Below are 19,189 nucleotides of genomic sequence, written 5' to 3' on the forward strand. Positions count from 1 at the left end.
TATCTTTAATATAAAATCTAGTTGACTAATTTAAAAAATTAAAAAAAATAAATAAATTACATTATTATGGTATATATTAAAATATTTATTCATATTATTGTGTTATATATCAATTTTAATTCAAGCAAATTATTTTTAAAAATAAAAAATATAAATATTTTAAAATAATTTTCTTAAAATACGCTTATGTCATTGATACAAAACCAAGTCATGCTAATAAGTTTTTAAGAAAAGAGGTTGGAGTCTCTTATAATTGACTAACAAATAACAGTATCATTAGCATGGTATTTACCAAAGAAGTTATCATCTTCTGACCACCAGCATTTTAAACTGTTATTGTTATTTCGTTTTTGTTTCCAATTTTTAAATTAAAAGTATTTAAGCAATTTCGTTATAAAATTTAATCCCAAATTAGTACATATCAATTTCATAATGATTAAACCATTTCAAAATCCTCAGTTAGGATTTACAAATTTTAATTATTTATGTGTCTTTCTCCCTACATTTTATGAAAAATTATCAGCAAGCTCCATAAATTAAAAAAATCATAAAAAAGACCCAAATAGAGAAAATTGCATGAGAGATCCATTCACAAAAATTGATTGTTGTTATTCATTCACAATTATCGTCAAAATCAATACTAGCACTATAACATGTTCTTATTTACATTTTTTTTTAAATTTTTATAGTCTTTTTTACGAGTTCTTCTTTCCCAGCGTCTATAGCATGCACAGATCCACCTCATTTGCATTGAGTAATAAGAGCATAGCGACAGCTTCAAATAGCAAGAGGTGAGATTCGCTGAAGTCTTAATGGTATTAGATCCCAATTTCGGAGAAGCAGTGAGAATCTGAGACTTTACCGAAGATGTCCCGGCGATCTGGAGGATGCGTGAGGTGTTGCTTGGCAGTGTTTGCGGTGGTCTCAGCTTTGGCTGTGTGTGGCCCCGTTTTGTACTGGAGATTCAAGAATAGTTTGAAACTTAGCAATTCCGAAAGCTCTTGCCCTCCCTGCGTTTGTGATTGTCCTCCTCCTTTGTCTCTCCTGCGCATTGCTCCTGGTAAGGGTTTCGGGTGCCCATTTTAATTTCTCTTTTTGGTGTGGCCATTTCTTGCTTTTGATGGAATTAATCAAGCGCAATTTCTTTTCTTTTTCTCTTCAATAATTGTTATTTTTATTGCTCTCGTGTGTTGTGGTGTATTCGTTTAGCTGTTCGATAGTGAAGCCATTATGTTCAGGACCACCATTTTGTTTCTTTCTGCAATTTGATAGTAATAAACAAGGAGATTACTGTGAGGAGTTTTTTTTTTTTTAAAAAAAAAAAAATTCTTAAGCAATTGTATTTCTACTTCTGGGTTCTCAGCTTTCTCCTTGCTTGAGCATCGGGATTACCAAGAAGGACATGAATTAGATTCTGCTATCCGTTTAATTGTATGTAATTTAAATGATTAAGACTGTCATTGTAATTTTAATGTGACCATCCCATTAACACAAGCGCTATTCATTGGTCTACCAGATGAAATTGCCTTACAGTTTAAAGTAAGAATCTGCGAAATTAGTCTGTCTCTTGGAATTCCGGCTGGGCTCATCAAAACTTTGCCCATGAAGTCATGTTACGTGCTATGATTCCTGGAGACTTAAAACTATTCGTAAAAAAAGCTAAAAGGAACCATAGAAGTCCTCAAAAGCTGATGAGCTGGTTGATATGCTGAATGGAATAATATTAATGTGAAAATTAAAATTTAAAAAAAAAAAACTTTATAGATGTAAAAGACCCCGAAATCTTTAACTTAGAAGTGTGATAAAAAGGGATGAATAACAATAAAAAAGGTATAGTAGACTCTGTATATCTTGTTTTTATGGGTGATGAAAATATAATCTCTCTCTGAAAGGGATGCCAAACAGATTGTGAGATTTCGTCTTAAAGAATGCTATATTTCTTCCCCCGGGGGGGGGGGGGGTCTTGCACCTTTCCTTGACCTGTGAACTATAGTGCCGCCAAAGTTCGCTAATGTGTGCATTGTCATGATTGATGCTTCACCATAACATACATCTAATGTTAAAATTGTAGTGTAAAACAAATGCTGATGTTTATACATGGTGATCTAATTCTTGTATGCTTATCTCATAAGTTGAATGATAGGTGACAATTACTTTTTTCCTCATCATAAGCTACTTGTCATGAATATTATCACTTCTATTTAGACGTTTAACACAAGTTCTGCATGAAGTTGCATGTCTTTGTTGCGATTTGTCTCGTCTATCATTTTTCTTCTTGGATGTTAATTCTGATACACAATTTCAAAATTGATAATATGTGACATCAATACTGAAGCATTTGTATGCTGATTCCCCCGTTTGTCTTTCCTTTGCAGGGTTGGCCAACCTTTCTGTCTCAGGTTAGAGGCATCCTGCTTGCTTAACTAATTTAAGAACTTGCCCTTTTCTTAACTATATTTATTTGTAGCATATGTTTCATATTAACAGTTTATGAAATAATAGGAAATCTGTTCGGCCTACAGTTTTAATTGACGTGCTCTTCTAGTTTTTGTCTGTTAATTTGTTTTCTGCCATTTATATTGTCTGGAAATTCAGGTTGCCAGATGCCTAGTGATTCATTATTTTGCTTGTAAGATGCTAAATTAAACATGTGCTTGTGATCTTTAGACGCGTTGTTATATGTATACAATATTTTCTGTGGAATCTTAGATGTACCATTCATGTCATTGACACAAAGGGTGACAGAGACGGTGTTGCTGTGTCTAATAATAGCAGAATTGAAAAAGGGAAAGCGAACATAATTTACTACATTTTTTATGCCATGTCTATTAGATTTGTATCATTATTATTCAATATTACCCACCACTTTTCTATTACCCATTATTAATTGGGGTTCGACCTAGCGAGTTATTTTTATTCACTTTCCTTTTCCTTATCTCCATATGTAATATTCTTTGCAACAAACATCATCTATTTCGTTATTTCATATGAATTGGTACCAGATTGCCTTTACTTAATCTCTGACATGGGAGAGATAAGATCATATCATTCATTCAACTCTGGCATGAACATTTGAAAGTTATTTGATTGTCACGCTCAAGCTCTATATTTACTTTTGCCACCATACAAATTACAGTTATACTTTTCCGGTCCTAAATATAAGACCTACTTGCTGGTGGACAGATTGTGGAAGTAATGATCCAGATCTCAAGCAGGAAATGGAAAAGCAATTCGTGGATCTTCTCACAGAGGAGCTTAAGCTGCAAGAAGCTGTCACCAATGAGCACAGTCGTCATATGAACATAACACTGGCTGAAGCGAAGAGATTGGCATCTCAATACCAGAGGGAGGCAGACAAATGTGTTGCTGCCACTGAAACTTGTGAACAAGCAAGAGAGCGGGCCGAAGCCTTGCTCATCAGGGAAAAGAAGATGACGTTGCTGTGGGAGCGGCGAGCGCGTCAAGTTGGCTGGCAAGGGGAATAGCTGTACAAAAAGTATTCTTGATATTCTTCAATGCCTTGCAGCCTGCAACTGATATTTTCCCCCTTTTCAATACAAGCACGCAAGCAAATTGCTGAAGTTGTTAACCGATTTTGGTTATAAATATAGTTGTTCTCTTACCACTGTGGTGTTGTGTCTACATCAACCCAAATTGGCTTGTATCAATCAATTTTGATCCTGGGATGAAAATGGCAACCATGTATAAGCTGCACTAGTATTTAGTGTTATTGTGTCTCCTTTTGTGATGCACTTGGCACATCTCATTTTGGGATTGGCTATGCTGCTCAGTGCTTTTTAAAGCTGGTTCCCCTTACTGCGTAGCAAAGGTGCCAGAAAGATACATGGTTAGTATATTTGATTGAATAAAGAATAGCAGGAGTGGGGGGGGGGGGGAATAAAGAAGGTATTTTGGGATAGCTAAAATATCCCTTGCCACCAATCGAGAAAGAATTGGAATCTGGGGCTCTATTTACTTATTGATTTATTTTTCAATCAAATATCTTTTAACTTCTGTTTTATTAATTTTACCACCAAGGTGTGCACATGAAATTTTTTTCCCTTTTTTGATTCAAGCATTCTTCTACATTTCACAGCAAGGTTATTATTGTCAAAGGAAGCGTGTAATTTCAGCTTGCTTTGAGGGTGAGATGCGTTCTTTTCATTCGTTATATAAAGAAATCAACACAGATAACCAAACCAAAAGAGGCCAAAATTTCCCATGAGAGTAACCGAACCAAACCATATAACTGGTTCGTTTTTCAAATCACTCTTCCTTATCCCTATTATTGTAAATAGTTTTGTTCTTTTTTTTTTTGGGCTTTCACAAACTAGATATTTGCATGAGTTTTGATATCATCTACAGGTTACAACTTGTAAACAATATTACTCTAGATAACCAATAAGAGTTGGTCCAGTTAGTAAGGAATCAGCTCATAACTCATAATGTCGTGAATTCGAATCTTATTGCCTCTGCAAGCACTCTTTGAGCTTAAAAACATGTTCTGGTCCTTGTGAGTTCTCGGGACCACTTAAATTTTTTTGTACAAAAAAAATATTACTCTAGATACATTACCATCACTAATGTATGCTTAAAATTCTAAAATATTAGTATAACGTTAGTTATAATTAAATAGAGAAAATTAACTAATTCATCTTTAGCCAGTTGTCAACTCGGTACCTAACTCTGTTGAGTAGGTCACCAATGCGTGAAAAAGATTGTTGACATGGAACCATGTGATTGCCAAATAGGATTAAAAAGCCACATCAGCATTGTATCATGTCACCCTTATACCCAAAACCACCTGTTTGCGATCTTCTACCCAAACGGAATAGTAGCCGCCAACTCAGTCACTCTGTTCTAGGAGGTATTCTATTCATCGTCACATGGTAAACTAGTTATATAAGTATTTAATTAATTTAGGTAAATTAAAAGGTTCAAATAAATTTAATTAATACATATCGGCCATGATGTCCTTGAAATTCTCTTGCATAACATTATATTTAAAATCAAATCTAACCTCAAGTATTCTCTTATTAAAGATAATTTTATTTAAAGTACCACTGAACACTAAATGTGAGCATTTATCCTAATGAAAAGGTTTTATTGTGAGGGACTAGCCAATTTAGCCCCTTTTGTTTAACCCAATTCCTATTAATTTTTATTACTTTTTTTAATGTAATAACTATTGCATTAATTTGGAAATGTTAAAAAATTAGATAAATTAGTTAATTATAATAAATACTATACGATCTCTTTAAAATATTAATATGTAACATTAGATTATATATCAATTTACAAATAAAGTAAATTAAGTTGGAGAAAAATGATAAATATAAAAGAAAAAATATATCAAAATCCTTTTTTTTTATAATAAAAGTCAATTTATTTAACTTACAAAACAATAAAATGATACATATAAAACCATCAATTGATCGCAGGTTAGGACTAGTTCGGGGGCTCAAGATCTAAAAATAAAAGCACTTTACAACAAACCAACAGAGGATTGTGGTTAGTAAGCCCAAAAGATGGTGGACACTTCAGAAACTAGTTAAAACTTGCATTTCATTTTGAACCAATTATAGCACCACCAAATCATACATTGATCAAAATCCCATAGAGTAGGAACGAATACAATCTAGTGACATTAATAAAACAAAAGACATAGGAGGACGCCACACAAATCGCCAATTCACACATGTGACCTACAACGCTATTAGCTTTTAAGTTATTAAAAAAAAGTCTCAACATGATCTTGTTAAGAATATAAAGTGGGCTTACAAGTTACATAGAAAATATGTCGACAACTTTAATATAACCAAGCCGGGAGGAAAAACTGAATTGAGATTTTATATTTAAAATCAATTTTATAAGAATTTATATTAGGACTTGAACTTGCATTAGCACAGAAGGGAGTACTATTATTTTAATGTTTACCCAATAGAACAAGTCCCTAAACATACGAGGATCCAAATTATTCATGAAATTAATTAAGGAGAAAGCTTGACACATGGATGATGATAGAGTAAGGATGAGGGAGTGTGCAAGATCATGAACAGCTCACATGCACATGTGGGCATCACAAATTAAAGCAGAATCTCAGCATATGCATCCATCTCCTCTTGTTTTTTTTATTTACTCCTTTTGTCTCAGCCATCAGTGTCGGTTGCTCCTTTCTTAATGCCTACATTGTCCTATTCGCCAAGTAGATTCAGTGTGTCCCCGCGAATACTGAATATATATATATATATATGTGTGTGTGTAGATATCAGCTAAAGTCTCAAAAAATTATAAATCAATACTCCTTCCTGTAATATTTATAAGTTTTAAATTTGAAAAGTGTTGTTGTCTATTTTATAAGTTTTAATTTGGAGTTTGTCTAAACATTTAATATATTTTTTTATTTTTGTTTTTAATTATTTATTCTTTAGTCTTCACCATATACATTCTCTCTTTTTTTCATTTATTATAAACACGTATTTAGAAATAAAAATATATTTCTAACATATTTATTATTCAACTACTTGTTGATTGCTGTAAATTAATTATTTAAAGTTTATAATAAAAATCGGAGAGCGTAATAGTTAAGTCTTTGAAATGTGTCTAAAACAGTGAGTTGTAAACATCACATAGCTGCAAACATAAATCTTGTTTATTAACTTACATTTAAGATTTAGATGTTATCTGCAATATTTGATACTTCTAAATTTATAATTGTCAGAATCAACATTTGTAACTTATTTATTTTTAGAAAATCTTGTTGAGAACTTAACTGTTATTAATTCAATCTTTTAAAATTTTACTGTCATTCTTTCTATATTGTTTTCACTAGTAGCATTGTGATTTTCTCTTGTTGGTTGATGATGTACACAGCTAATATCTAGACTTTATAGGGGATTTTCTTGGTGAAATACACCCAATAAGTAAAAATTTAGGTAACTTACATTTCTTAAAATAATTTCAACTGAAATAAGAACAATGAAATCCATATATAATGAATTGAATATATTTTGTGAGCCTCACATGAACAAAAGTGAGACTTGATATTTTCAAACTAAGTGATAACAATATTGTGGTTTGACTAATCATTTTGTTCCCTCAAAACATCATGATATCACCCATCTTTTATAATTTTCACAGCAAAGCACCAACTATAATTGATTATTAATGACCATAATAAGTTCAACGATTAAGGCAAAATAATTAAATGGATGCTTAATTTCATCATGCTCATTTATAATTTCTCTCGAAATTCTGTTGAAATTGACTTAGACATTGATGTATTTTCCTTGACATTATGATTTTATCTATGACTTTTGATATTGATTGATGAGATACTTGAGGAGTTTGGATATCACACAAGTCGGAGAGCGAGTATTATTATTTATAATTTATAGATAATATGAATTATTCATAAAATAGTAGCACACAAGTGATTGACAAGTTTCAAAACAATAAATAATGTCAAAATTCATGTTATTCACTTCTCACTTCCTGGTGAGATTTTTGACAATTATATTATTCTAAGGAACTCATAATGATTTCTCCTAATGGCTAATATATATTACTTGTAATAAATAGTGTGGTTTTTTATGACTTTTATAAATATACTAATGATAGTTGAATTTGTATGCATCACATAAAAAGAGCTTATGTTATTTATAATGTGTACATAATATAATTAACATAAATTTTATTAGAAATTTCACGCTTACAACCTGATGGTCTGGTTAATTGTTGTGATTTTATAAATTAAGAGAGAGAGAGAGAGAGAGCTGAGAAGACAACCTTTTGACTGATATTGATAATATCCAAACTTATATTTTAGCAACAAATGATTCTATCATCGGAGGAAACAAAAAGAAATTACCCATTCTCAATCTGGAAAGGGGAACGATGACAGATGCTGAAATGCAAATCTAACTGAAGAGAATGATGACAAATGGACTAGAGTTTGTGCAAAGAAAGGAGTTATTGTTGGGGACTTACAAAAGACATAGTTAAAGTGAAAATCAAATCATTATTTTAAAAATAATTTTATCGCATACAAAATATGTGAGAGAAATTATTTACTTAAAAAAACTTTTGAGAGAGAACTAAACACCCCTTAATCATACAAACTCCGGAGGTGTTTATATAGAAACAAAATGAACTAAGGATTTGAAAGATGTTGGGTAATGGATTAATCACGCCAAATGCAAGTAAAGTTATAGTTATGCCCTCATGTTTTCACACTCTTAAATAACATGGAACTTTTTTTTTTTGGACACAGCCGTGTTACATCTATAACAAGCAGTCTCTCCCAATATTAGCGCCTGAGGAAATAAGATTCAAATCTTCGTAATTATTTGCACTTAGTGCTTGAAGTACTTCAAACACAATTGCTTCTAATAAGATAAGATGACTTATGTGGCTATAAAAATAAATGATGACAAATGGAAGGGTGACAAGCGCAGAAGCAGGGCTGGTTCTGAGATCTCCATTGGTGTCACCTGACTGCCATCCTCTGGGCTCACATAAAGACAAAGTCAAACGAAAATGAGACCCGAATCAGCAAAAAACGCGCTTTCATTTTTCAACGTTCATGCACTCTCTCATTACTCATCACACCCAAACCAGCTGTGATCGTCAATTATATCAATTATAAATTCTACTATGAATTTTAAATTCAAGTCAGGATATTTTCTTTTTATAAGTAAACAAAAAAGATCGCCTTTTTGGTTGCAGATCCATACTAAGAAAACATAGTTTTCTTTTCTGCTATAGGAACGGGTTTCCCTCCGCTTTCCGGCTATGATCAAGTTTTAAGGGTTTTCTTCAAAACCTTAATTACTTGCATATTGCTCTCTTTCTGGGAAGCTTCTGGGTGTACCTACGAATCACTAGGACAATACGACGTTTCCAAATTTAGAAGTTGTCGCTAGATATTATTGGGATTGATTGGATAAAGCTTCTAGAAATGGAAAGTTCCAAGGAGAAGAGAGCGGAGAAGAGAGGGTACGAGCTGGTCGACAGTGTCGATCCAGAGCATCTATCCCAATCAAAGAAGCCAAAACTACCTGGTTTGGCCAGGTACTGCAATAAAGCTTATTGTTCTATATGCTCAGAGGCTGCTTGTAATTTGGGCTCTATTAAAAACTTAGCATTACGATGTTCTTATAGTTTTATCAAACTGGTTCCGATCATTTATGAAGCTAGTTTTATCAATCTCTTGAAATTATGTTAGGTGATTATAGGCATAATTAATGAGTACCCATCTTGGTTAGATTTGAATATGAACATGAATCTCTTGTTTTTGAATTTGGAAGGTCATCATTTGTTGATTTTAACCTTTATGTCGTTGGTATCAGCTGTCTTCAATTGAAGGTGTCGGTTTATTTCTTTCTGTGCACGTAAATGTGAATTCTGTGGCACTCATCCATTGGTTACTCAAAACTTTGTAGTGTAATCGTGGAGGCTTTGAAGGTGGATAGTTTGCAAAGACTTTGCTCATCTTTGGAACCTCTTCTCAGGAAAATTGTGAGTTAAGGGCACTTTCTTTGTATGAATTCTTGCTGAAATACATGGGAATGTTTTCTCTGTCTGCTATGATTTATAATTTCGTAGTCAGCTATGGGCTCTCTGCTTCAGCACTTGATTCTAATAAGAAAGTGAACTTAAAATGGAAGTTTTTTCAGGGAATAGCGTGTATTCTCCAAGTCAAAGGAGAGAGATACAAATAAAATTCATGGTACATGTAAGAATTCGTCAAAATTAAAGTCAAGACAAATGAATCAAGTAGGATGAAAAAGCAGAATGAGCATAATTTGCAGGTCTATTAACTTTTTAGGTAGAGCTTGAGAGATACTGCTGTATGTTTGTCACTTTCATTTCAAAAGAGTAGCTCTATGTTACTGGATCTATTTATTACTTATGAGAAATCTAAAGTAGATTCGGTTAATAAAGGATAAGTAGATAAAGCCAATTATATAAACAGATATACAAGTGTGCCAAGCGAACCATGAAATCCACCATTGAAATGCTTACATATTTGTTCTTGCTTTGCTTGATATATTTGTAATTGGTGGAATCTACCTAATAATTTCTCCATTGCTTACTTGTTTGTAAACATTTAAGTCATCTGATTAAAGTATAATATTTTTTATTATACTATGCTTATCCTGCTAATTCCCTGAACGCTAGGTTAGTGAAGAAGTGGAGCGTGCATTGGCGAAACTGAGCCCTGTTAAACTGGTTGGAAATGGAAGGTTTGTTATCCCATCATACTGAAGCACTAAAAGTTCTTTTGTTTCAGTTATGAATACTTTGTCGGCAGAAACTAAATGAAAATATTAAACATCGAGATTTGAGCTCATGTGATTCTTATCATTATCATATAAACTCATTTGTGCAAAATTCTATGAAATGATATTCCTATTGAATATTGTTCTTGCATTATTTCATCGGTTACATTTTACCTGTGTCAGATCTCCACCGCCAAGCATTGAAGGGCCGGGGGCAAAGAATCTGCAGCTTCATTTCAGAACAAGAATGCCACCACATTTGTTCACTGGCGGGAAGGTTGAGGGAGAGCAAGGCGGAGCCATTCATGTTGTGGTGGTAGATCCTAACACAGGCCATGTGGTCCAAACTGGACCATTATCGGTTGCGAAATTGAACATTGTTGTACTTGAAGGCGATTTTAATGAGGAGTCTGATGATGAATGGACACAAGAACACTTTGAAAGCCATGAAGTAAAGGAGAGGGAGGGGAAAAGGCCACTTCTAACTGGAGATTTGCAGGTTATATTGAAGGAAGGGGTGGGAACCTTAGGAGATCTTTCTTTCACTGACAATTCTAGTTGGATAAGGAGCAGAAAATTCAGGCTTGGCATTAAGGTGGCTTCTGGTTGTTGTGAGGAGATCCGTGTTCGTGAGGGCAAGACTGACGCGTTTGCTGTTAAAGATCATAGAGGAGAATGTGAGTTTTCTAACAGTAACCACTTTATTTTCTGCTTAAAAAGGAAAATATCAGGCGTGTTCTTTGAGACTCAGGTACTGAATCACTGAAAATACAAAGGTAGAGATTAAAAATTTTGTATCAGTAGTATATGACTGTGAACTTCTGCCTGACATCCTTACATCAATACTAACATGCAAGGCTGTATATTGTTAAGGATCTTGATTTCTCTGCTTGGGGAACGGACATTCAAATTCTGCTTTTTGTCACTATTTAAGCTTTTCTAAAAGCATCATAATAGAGTTCCCTTAGTAACCCATGTTAATTTCCATTATCTGCAATATGCAGTATACAAGAAACACTATCCACCTGCTTTGCATGATGAGGTTTGGAGACTGGATCGTATAGCAAAGGATGGGGCACTGCACAAAAAATTGATTCAAGCAAATATAGTAACTGTGGAGGATTTCCTTCGTCTTCTAGTCAGGGACCCTCAGAAGTTGAGAAGTGTAAGAATTTCATATCATTTGCTCATTCAGAAACACAAATGTACTTCTCTATTTTATTTTTTTAACAGAATACTTGATTCTTTCAACTTTCTTGTTTTCTCTCATTACAACAGATACTTGGTAGTGGAATGTCCAATAGAATGTGGGAGAACACTGTGGAGCATGCCAAGACATGTGTCTTGGGTGGTAAGCTGTTTGTGTATTATACCAATGAGACCACTGATGTCGGTATTGTGTTCAATGATATATATGAGCTGAGAGGCCTTATAACTGATGGTCAGTTCTACTCTTTGGAATCACTTACACCAAATCAGAAGGTAATTTTACCCATACCGATTGATGAAGATGCATATTCCAGATCAATCTTGTATTCTTCTTAGCTTTGATCTGTAATCAACATGACTATTTGACCATCTCTTCTGCATTTAGATCATTTAATGAGAATTTGAATTACAGATGTCTGTAGATTCATTGGTGAAGAAGGCTTATGAAAATTGGAACCAAGTTGTTGAATATGATGGCAAGGTTTTAAGTTCTCTTACAAATTCCAAAAGTGGATCGAGAACTGCAGCTCAACCTACAGTACATCACAATAACCATGTCACAGAACATCAGTATGCTTCTGCGAAGAATAGGCTGCAGTATGTCTCGCCTGAACCAAACCAACACTTCCAAATGCAAAACAACAACTCTTATGCTGCTAATTCGTCTGCATTTGGGAAAAGTGATAATCAGATTTTAGGGACAGCATCAAATGACTCCCAATTAGCATTGACTGGCAGCATGAATTACATGGCAAGTCAAAATCCTGCAGTTGAGGCTGCATATTTCCCGGGAGACTGGTCTCGACAGAGAAGTGGGCAAGGACTGGAAGACATTGTGGCTGGAGAAATCCGTCTTAGGAGTTCAGAGATGCTAGAGAGTGATGATATGCAGAGGTTGCTTAAGACACTTAATGTTGGTTTTGGTCATCCTAATGATGCTTGTTATTCCTACAGTTTGCAGTATGAACCTCAGACATATCAAACCTTTAGTGAGGATCACACGAAGCCTTCAGGGAAGGCAGTGGTGGGATGGCTCAAGCTCAAAGCTGCTTTAAGGTGGGGAATATTTATCAGAAAAAGAGCTGCAGAAAGGAGAGCACAGCTCACTGAGTTGAATTGAGTTTCAAGAGTCATTTCATTCAATGCATATAGCACTTGAGATAAAAATGATAAAGGACGTTGCTGCGTAATGCAAAGTTATTGGAGTCGTTGCTTGCCGACTAAACCTGGAACAAGAAGAAGCGTGTTGTGCTGTATCAGAATGAACCATGCTTTATCTAACTGGCAGTTTACAATTTAGTTGGCGCACTGTGTTGTAATGTTGTAACATGATCGCCCTCTATTTATGTGGGCAGTTTTCTGTTGTTATTTTGTTGTGATGTTTTTTTTTTTTTGGTTTCTTTATCTTCTATGCATCAAAAATTTGTAATGTGACCTCGTATGATAAATAAAAGGACTACAGCTAATTTTTCATTCATGTTCAAGTAATTTTTCAGAAGCCAATCATTATAACAAGTTATCATTTAAGTTAATCCCAAAAATTAACTCTCCTCTTCCTTCTCCATTTCAGAAAGAACCTCCAAAGTTCCTCAGCTCCGCCAACTTGTTTTTAATGCTTAAAAAATATTTTTGTTCGAATGTTGTAGCCATCAAACTGTCAAGATAAGAAGCTAACAGAAAAGTTATGATTTGCCTGTATAAAATGCAAGTTTCTTCAGGAAACGCAGTATATTAACAAGTTTTAAAAAAATTCGTGCCTTCCAACAACTTGTTTTTGGGCCTTCATTTTTCTTCCACACCTTAAATTAGTAAATGATAATATAGCTTCTCTGATTTTAAAAGAAGCTTGTGAGTAGAAGCAAAAATTGGCTACTCAAATACACCACTCAATGAAAAAACATTTTTCTCTCCATTAATGGATCCGGTAGTTTTGGTGGGGAAAGGATAACGTTGAGTTTAATGGTTAAAGCTTTCAGTTTGGGATTTTCTTGAGTTTAGCAGAAGGGATTAATTCCCCATAACTTTAGTGAATTAATATTCCAATCCTCACTTAAAGAGATGTTTATATTTTGATGCCCGACAGCACCTTGAAGCCTCCGATAAAAAGGTACTTGTGTCTAAAAATAAAAAGCTTGCAATTTTCTATGCACTAGAAAGATATATGAACTATTTATATGTTGTATTTTGTAAATTGTAAATTGTAATTAAATAATTTTTTAAAATAATATTATTCAAAAACATATTTAATTAATTTTACATATTTTTTTCAAAAATATATCATAATTAAAAATAGCACTACCTCCCGTCCTCAATATAAGATCTCGTTTGATTTTTATTTTGATCCTAAATATAAGACTCTAATTTACTTTGTTTATCATATTTATGCATTTTTTTCAAGGTAGTCCTTTTAATAATAATAGTTGTAGTCAATGCACTTGATTAGCAAGGATATTTTTTTAAAAAAAAAACTTATTTATTATAAATAACTAATTTAACTTATTTTCGTAATCTACTCAAATTAACCATTTAGTTCTTATATTTAGGACGGAAAGTAGCATTTTAGACCATCCAATCTAACTTGAATCAATCAAATTTATATGTGCACCGGCGGATCTTGGAAGTTTGACCCATACGTCCAAAAGTCATTGAATTAGCTGATCATTCCGAGAGCCAGTAATAATGGCCAATGCCCAACTGGACCAAGATTCTCCCAAAAAAAGAAAAAGAAAAGCCATAATCCCAATTTGTATTGATCCTTGATGACAATGACGATTAGAACATGGATAATTAATTAGTATTTGCACCGTGGACTTCTAATCTTAAACCATTGACACTTTAAAAAAAAAATGAAAGCCTTTGATATTCAATAATTCATCTAGCCTTGCCTACACCAAAACAGAAAACAATAGTAATAATAATAAATTTCTTTCCTTATGATGACCACCTATATAGTATATAGGTAAACTCAACTCAGTATGACACTTAAATAGTCAAATTTGGTACATTCATTTACACTTCCAACCTAAAACTTTGGCTAATTGGGCAGTGTCTGGATTCTCTGTTGCAGAGAGACAAAATGAGATGGGACTGATGATAGATTTGGCACAGTTTATTTATACACAAACTCAGCATGATATAGGATTTGGGTGTTGCACATTTGTCAGTTTCTCTAAATAATTATGCTATCTGAAACCAAAACCCAAGCATTTTCCATGCTTACTTTGAGAAAAACTACGATTTGGAGTTGCTGGTTGTGTTGTTGGGACTGGTAGTTTCTCCATGGCACTTAAGAACTGGCGCAAGTGCTTCAGGTACTCTGGAAATGTTTCTATGTTACAATGTCCGGCACCATTCACCCACAAAGGATCATACTTTTCCTTTGAAAGCTCCCACAGTCGCTTCCCATGTGAAAAATCAACTACATCATCGTTTGTTCCCTGCATGATGAAGCACATATAAAACTAGTGTTACTAGTACTTGAATGACATATTACTTCGTCAAAGACTACACCATGTCACTTTTGAGGCTTGAGACAACACGCATTTAGTAGTAATTTGATTTTTAAATTAGAGGGTAGCCATTAAAGGTCTAAGGTTACAAACAGTAATAAGTGACCTCCAACTTATAAGGGAGCTTTCATGTCACTAGACTACAAAGTCATTGGCTAAAAAGAGAAGTGTGACACGAGAACTTTTCAAGAAGTCACCTATCCTGATATTTTTCTTACTCAAGCACACTTAACCAGAGAATTAGCTTTTACTAGTACTTTGTAATCTAGCAAAAGCACTCTATCAAAAAATACAGCAAACATTTCAAATGGCATTCAAAATGTCTGTTGCATTTTACATGCCAAAAAGGTATGGCAGACATTCCAAAGGCAGTTTAGATAATGTTGTTGCCTTATGTAATGCGATAAGCTATCATCACTAGAAACAGTACATGAGATTGCCCTTAGTTCAAAAGAGAAGCCCCAGGAATAAACCCTTGAGCAACAAAAGATCAGAAGCATGGAAGGAAGAAATACGTACATGTATAACTAACACAGGACAGTTGACATGCCGTATCTTGTCTATATTCTGCAATGATAGAATAAATCCTTTGTCAGTAGAAAGCTCAGGGCTCTGAAGAATACAACAGACTAAAGAACAATGAAGAATGCCACAGAAGAGAAAACTTTACTTTGAATATGTCAAACCAGAACGTCACTTTGACATTGTACAAAACCCTTATCCCTGAAAGGATGGCACTGTGAAGAACAACACCTCTCAACCTCGGTAATTTAGAAGCCATGTGTAGAGCGGGGCCACTTCCAACTGATTGACCATATAAGATTAAATCTTCTTGCCTAACTCCATAATCGCACTTCAAACAATTATAAACAGCCTCTATATCGTGATATGTGTTGAACTCCGTTGGCTATGACAAAGAGAAAATCATATATTAACCACTGAGACTCACCAGTGAACACTAGATTAAGTCAGAGAAAAACAGAAAAGCCAAACGGAATTGAGAATCTTGCTTTCTTATATAGATCATTTTCTCCCAAACATCAGAACACTGGACGGGCTAAACTAACTTCCGGTTAATGAAGAATCGATGAGAATCCATTCATTTGCAAGCAGTATAAAAGAAGAACAGAACAGGGGACAAAAGGGAATTACTCAGATTACTTACCTTGCCCGTAGATGCTCCATATCCCGAGTAATCGTACCTGCAATTTAACATAAAAGTTACATGAAGTTAATGGGTAAGAAACTACTTCTAAATGTATCCTTCAAATTGATGAAAAATCTAGGATCCTAGAAGCTGCCAGGCCAAACAAAACAAACATTTCGTAAACGGAAAAGGAGAGAGCAGGCTAGAAGCAAGCATTCTGAAACAAATATGAATTACCCTTTTCTATCTGGTATGAGTAAGAACCATAACTAAATCAAAACATATGAAGAGTTCAGTTAGCAAACTGAGTTAGGGAAAAGAAATGAATTCCGTCAGCAGAAACGATTTAAAGAGAACAGAAATGTGACGTCAAAAACATAACAAAATTTGCATAAGCAGAACGAAACCGTTGCTGACGCAGAAGCAGGGAGTCAGAGAGAGGGGAACGTATCAAATTTCAAATTAACCAAAAGGCAACCAAACTGTATATCGTTGTGCAAGTATTATGACTAGCATCTCATTAACCTGCTTCATTATATGAAATCCAAATCAAAGAACAATTTGAAGGGGGGGGGGGAGAAAGAAGAAAGTTAAAAATAGAAAGATAACCCCATGATATTGGCACGAAGATGAGATCTGAGCGCATTGAAAAGCTCTTGCATCTGACCCATATCAGCAGCATTACCATGAGAGTACAAAATCGTGAACCTCGCAGAAGGGTGTCTCCAAAACATGGCCACAACACTATTGCCATTCTTCGTCTCAATCAGATGAACGTCGAGGTTCTTATCGGCGGCAATGCCGGAGAAGACAATCTTCCCATCCGGCTCTCTGTGAACGTCGTAGGTTGGTGGGTCTGGCGGGAAAAATGCGAATTTCGCAGCCACGCCTCCCGTAACATTACCCATCAGCACAAACCCACCTCATAAATGGAAGACGCTACACCCAATTTGTTTGGTAATTTCCGCATGAAGGACGATGAAGAAGAAAATATCCAGGGGATCGAGATATTCTGGATTACTCAATCTTTGACTAAATCTTCCCTTGTTGCTTTTTTTTTTTTTTTTTTTCCCGGGCTACCTTTGCTTTCCGAGAAAAATGATACTGCATGGGTTTTGGAAAAGTTTTACAGGGGACGACGAAAGGCATAACAATTGACCGGCGATGAAAATGATGCTAAAGAAGGTAAGGAAGTAATGGTAGAAAATAGATCCAACCAAAGCGGGTGAGCTCAGGAGGACCACCCACCACCTAACTTCACACAGGAAGAAAAAGGAACAGAAACAAAGGAAACAACGTTTAGATGAAAATAACGATTGATGAAATTCAAACGAGTTTTGCTTGGATTATTAAGAAACTGAAGGCAAGTTCGTCATCGGGTCAACGCATTGACGGGACATATCTCACGTCATGTGTTGAGAATGAGAAGTCAGATTTGACCTTTTACAGAATTTCTTTTCGGCCCTAAAACGGATCAAGAAGCAGCAGGCAGCCATATTGAAAATTTATCTTTATTCAAACACCATGTTAGCACTTACCGTAGTAAAACATTGTTTCATACTCTATAGTCATTTGATTAGGCTTAGTAATTTGATCAAGGTACCTGGTCAAAAAGAAGTAACTTGATTAAGGTAAGAATTATTAGTTTCTACTCAACAAGATCATATCTAACATTACCTTTTGACATTTAATTTAATTTTAAACGGAAGACCCCAGTCTCTGGTCTTCCTTTGACTGGCCTATTTCTCTATTTCCTTATAGTTTTTATATGTTAAAACTAATACATATAATTAGAAGACACATTGCAGAAGAATTACTCAAATTCCCAGACGATAATCTCACAACAAAACAAATCCAACAATTTTTTAGCATTATTAATTATCTTCGGGAAATTAAATTAATTTTCATATAATAGCGAGGATATTTAACAAAATATAACGCCTACTCAACTAAACTAATTGCCTCATACGAAATATTACTATGCACTTTTGCCTAGTAAACCAAACACGCTTTCCTGGTTCTTTGTTCATTTCATCACCTGTCTCTCCCGATTGCTGAGGGATTCCCGCCGGGGGGGGGGGGGAGGAATTTTACAAGGGAAAGAAAGACAGTTGCAAAAGGAAAATGAAATTACATTTTATTCCGAGACCACACCCATCAAAATCAAAACACAAGTTAAATTTACAATAACATTAACACTTGACGAACCTAGACACCAGTATTCTTCACATGCACTCAGTGAATATATAAATCCAGAAACAGAGCAGAGGATTGCCACTAATTTTTCATTCTTCTCAACCAGAGATGTCGATGGCCTTAACCTCAGGTTTCTTAACCTCTTCCTTGGGAACAGTGACAGTAAGAACCCCATTTTCCATAGAAGCCTTCACCTGATCCATCTTCGCATTCTCCGGCAACCTGAATCTCCTCATGAATTTCCCACTGCTACGCTCCACGCGGTGCCATTTCTCGTTCTTGTCTTCTTTCTCCACCTTCCTCTCTCCGCTTATCTGAAGCACCCTGTCATCTTCAATCTCCACCTTCACCTCCTCCTTCTTCAGCCCTGGAAGATCCGCCTTGAAGACATGGGCTTCCGGCGTCTCCTTCCAGTCGATTCGAGTTCCCACAAATGCAGAATTTTCCCGAGAAAATGTTGAGAGAGAGTCCTTGAGGGGATCCCAGACGTCCAGTGAGAACGGATCGAAAACGCTGCTCCTTCGGCCAGCAAAGAAACTTGGGATCAACGACATTTTCTAATCTTGGGGCCTGAACCAGAATAAGAATTGAGGGAAAGAGTAGACAGTGCTCCGCTGAAGTTGCTTCTGACTCACGAACCGGATTGCGTTGCCACGGTGACGACCGGGAAATACATCGGGTATTTAAAGAAAGAGGAGGGAGAAATCTAGTATTGTCCAGGTCGGTTTTCTGATATTTCCAGAAGGACCACAACTTTTCGCGAATTTTCTTTTCCGAGGAATTAGGAAATCTTTCAGGGTGATGCTTTCGACGACAAAGATGAAAACGTCCAGATGATTACGTGG

The 19,189-nt window shown here is 35.0% G+C and overlaps 4 protein-coding genes across 4 annotated transcripts; 2 read left to right on the plus strand and 2 right to left on the minus strand.

Moving 5' to 3' along the window:
- The first annotated feature begins 769 nt into the window (after positions 1-769).
- On the plus strand, positions 770-3,736 carry LOC114739502 (uncharacterized). Its single transcript, XM_028927560.1, has 3 exons — positions 770-1,060; positions 2,376-2,399; positions 3,184-3,736. The coding sequence occupies exons 1-3, from the start codon at positions 868-870 to the stop codon at positions 3,483-3,485; spliced, it is 519 nt and encodes a 172-aa protein (XP_028783393.1). The 5' UTR covers positions 770-867; the 3' UTR covers positions 3,486-3,736.
- Positions 3,737-8,688: 4,952 nt separating this feature from the next.
- LOC114739493 (calmodulin-binding protein 60 E) lies at positions 8,689-12,976 on the plus strand. Its single transcript, XM_028927553.1, has 7 exons — positions 8,689-9,072; positions 9,444-9,519; positions 10,183-10,247; positions 10,467-10,960; positions 11,288-11,448; positions 11,562-11,765; positions 11,905-12,976. The coding sequence occupies exons 1-7, from the start codon at positions 8,960-8,962 to the stop codon at positions 12,610-12,612; spliced, it is 1,821 nt and encodes a 606-aa protein (XP_028783386.1). The 5' UTR covers positions 8,689-8,959; the 3' UTR covers positions 12,613-12,976.
- A 1,619-nt stretch (positions 12,977-14,595) lies between these two features.
- On the minus strand, positions 14,596-17,056 carry LOC114739489 (alpha/beta hydrolase domain-containing protein 17B-like). Its single transcript, XM_028927549.1, has 5 exons — positions 16,758-17,056; positions 16,167-16,203; positions 15,672-15,908; positions 15,521-15,568; positions 14,596-14,929 (listed from the first exon to the last, which is right to left on the minus strand). The coding sequence occupies exons 1-5, from the start codon at positions 17,054-17,056 to the stop codon at positions 14,675-14,677; spliced, it is 876 nt and encodes a 291-aa protein (XP_028783382.1). The 3' UTR covers positions 14,596-14,674.
- A 1,184-nt stretch (positions 17,057-18,240) lies between these two features.
- LOC114739500 (18.2 kDa class I heat shock protein-like) lies at positions 18,241-18,960 on the minus strand. The gene has a single exon (XM_028927559.1). It carries the CDS (start codon positions 18,896-18,898, stop codon positions 18,443-18,445), a length of 456 nt encoding a protein of 151 aa, XP_028783392.1. The 5' UTR covers positions 18,899-18,960; the 3' UTR covers positions 18,241-18,442.
- Between the last annotated feature and the right edge of the window lie 229 nt (positions 18,961-19,189).

The sequence above is a fragment of the Neltuma alba genome, unplaced genomic scaffold, assembly GCF_004799145.2.
Source record: "Neltuma alba isolate B1F8T4 unplaced genomic scaffold, ASM479914v2 tig00002859_pilon, whole genome shotgun sequence".
Lineage (NCBI taxonomy): Eukaryota > Viridiplantae > Streptophyta > Magnoliopsida > Fabales > Fabaceae > Neltuma > Neltuma alba.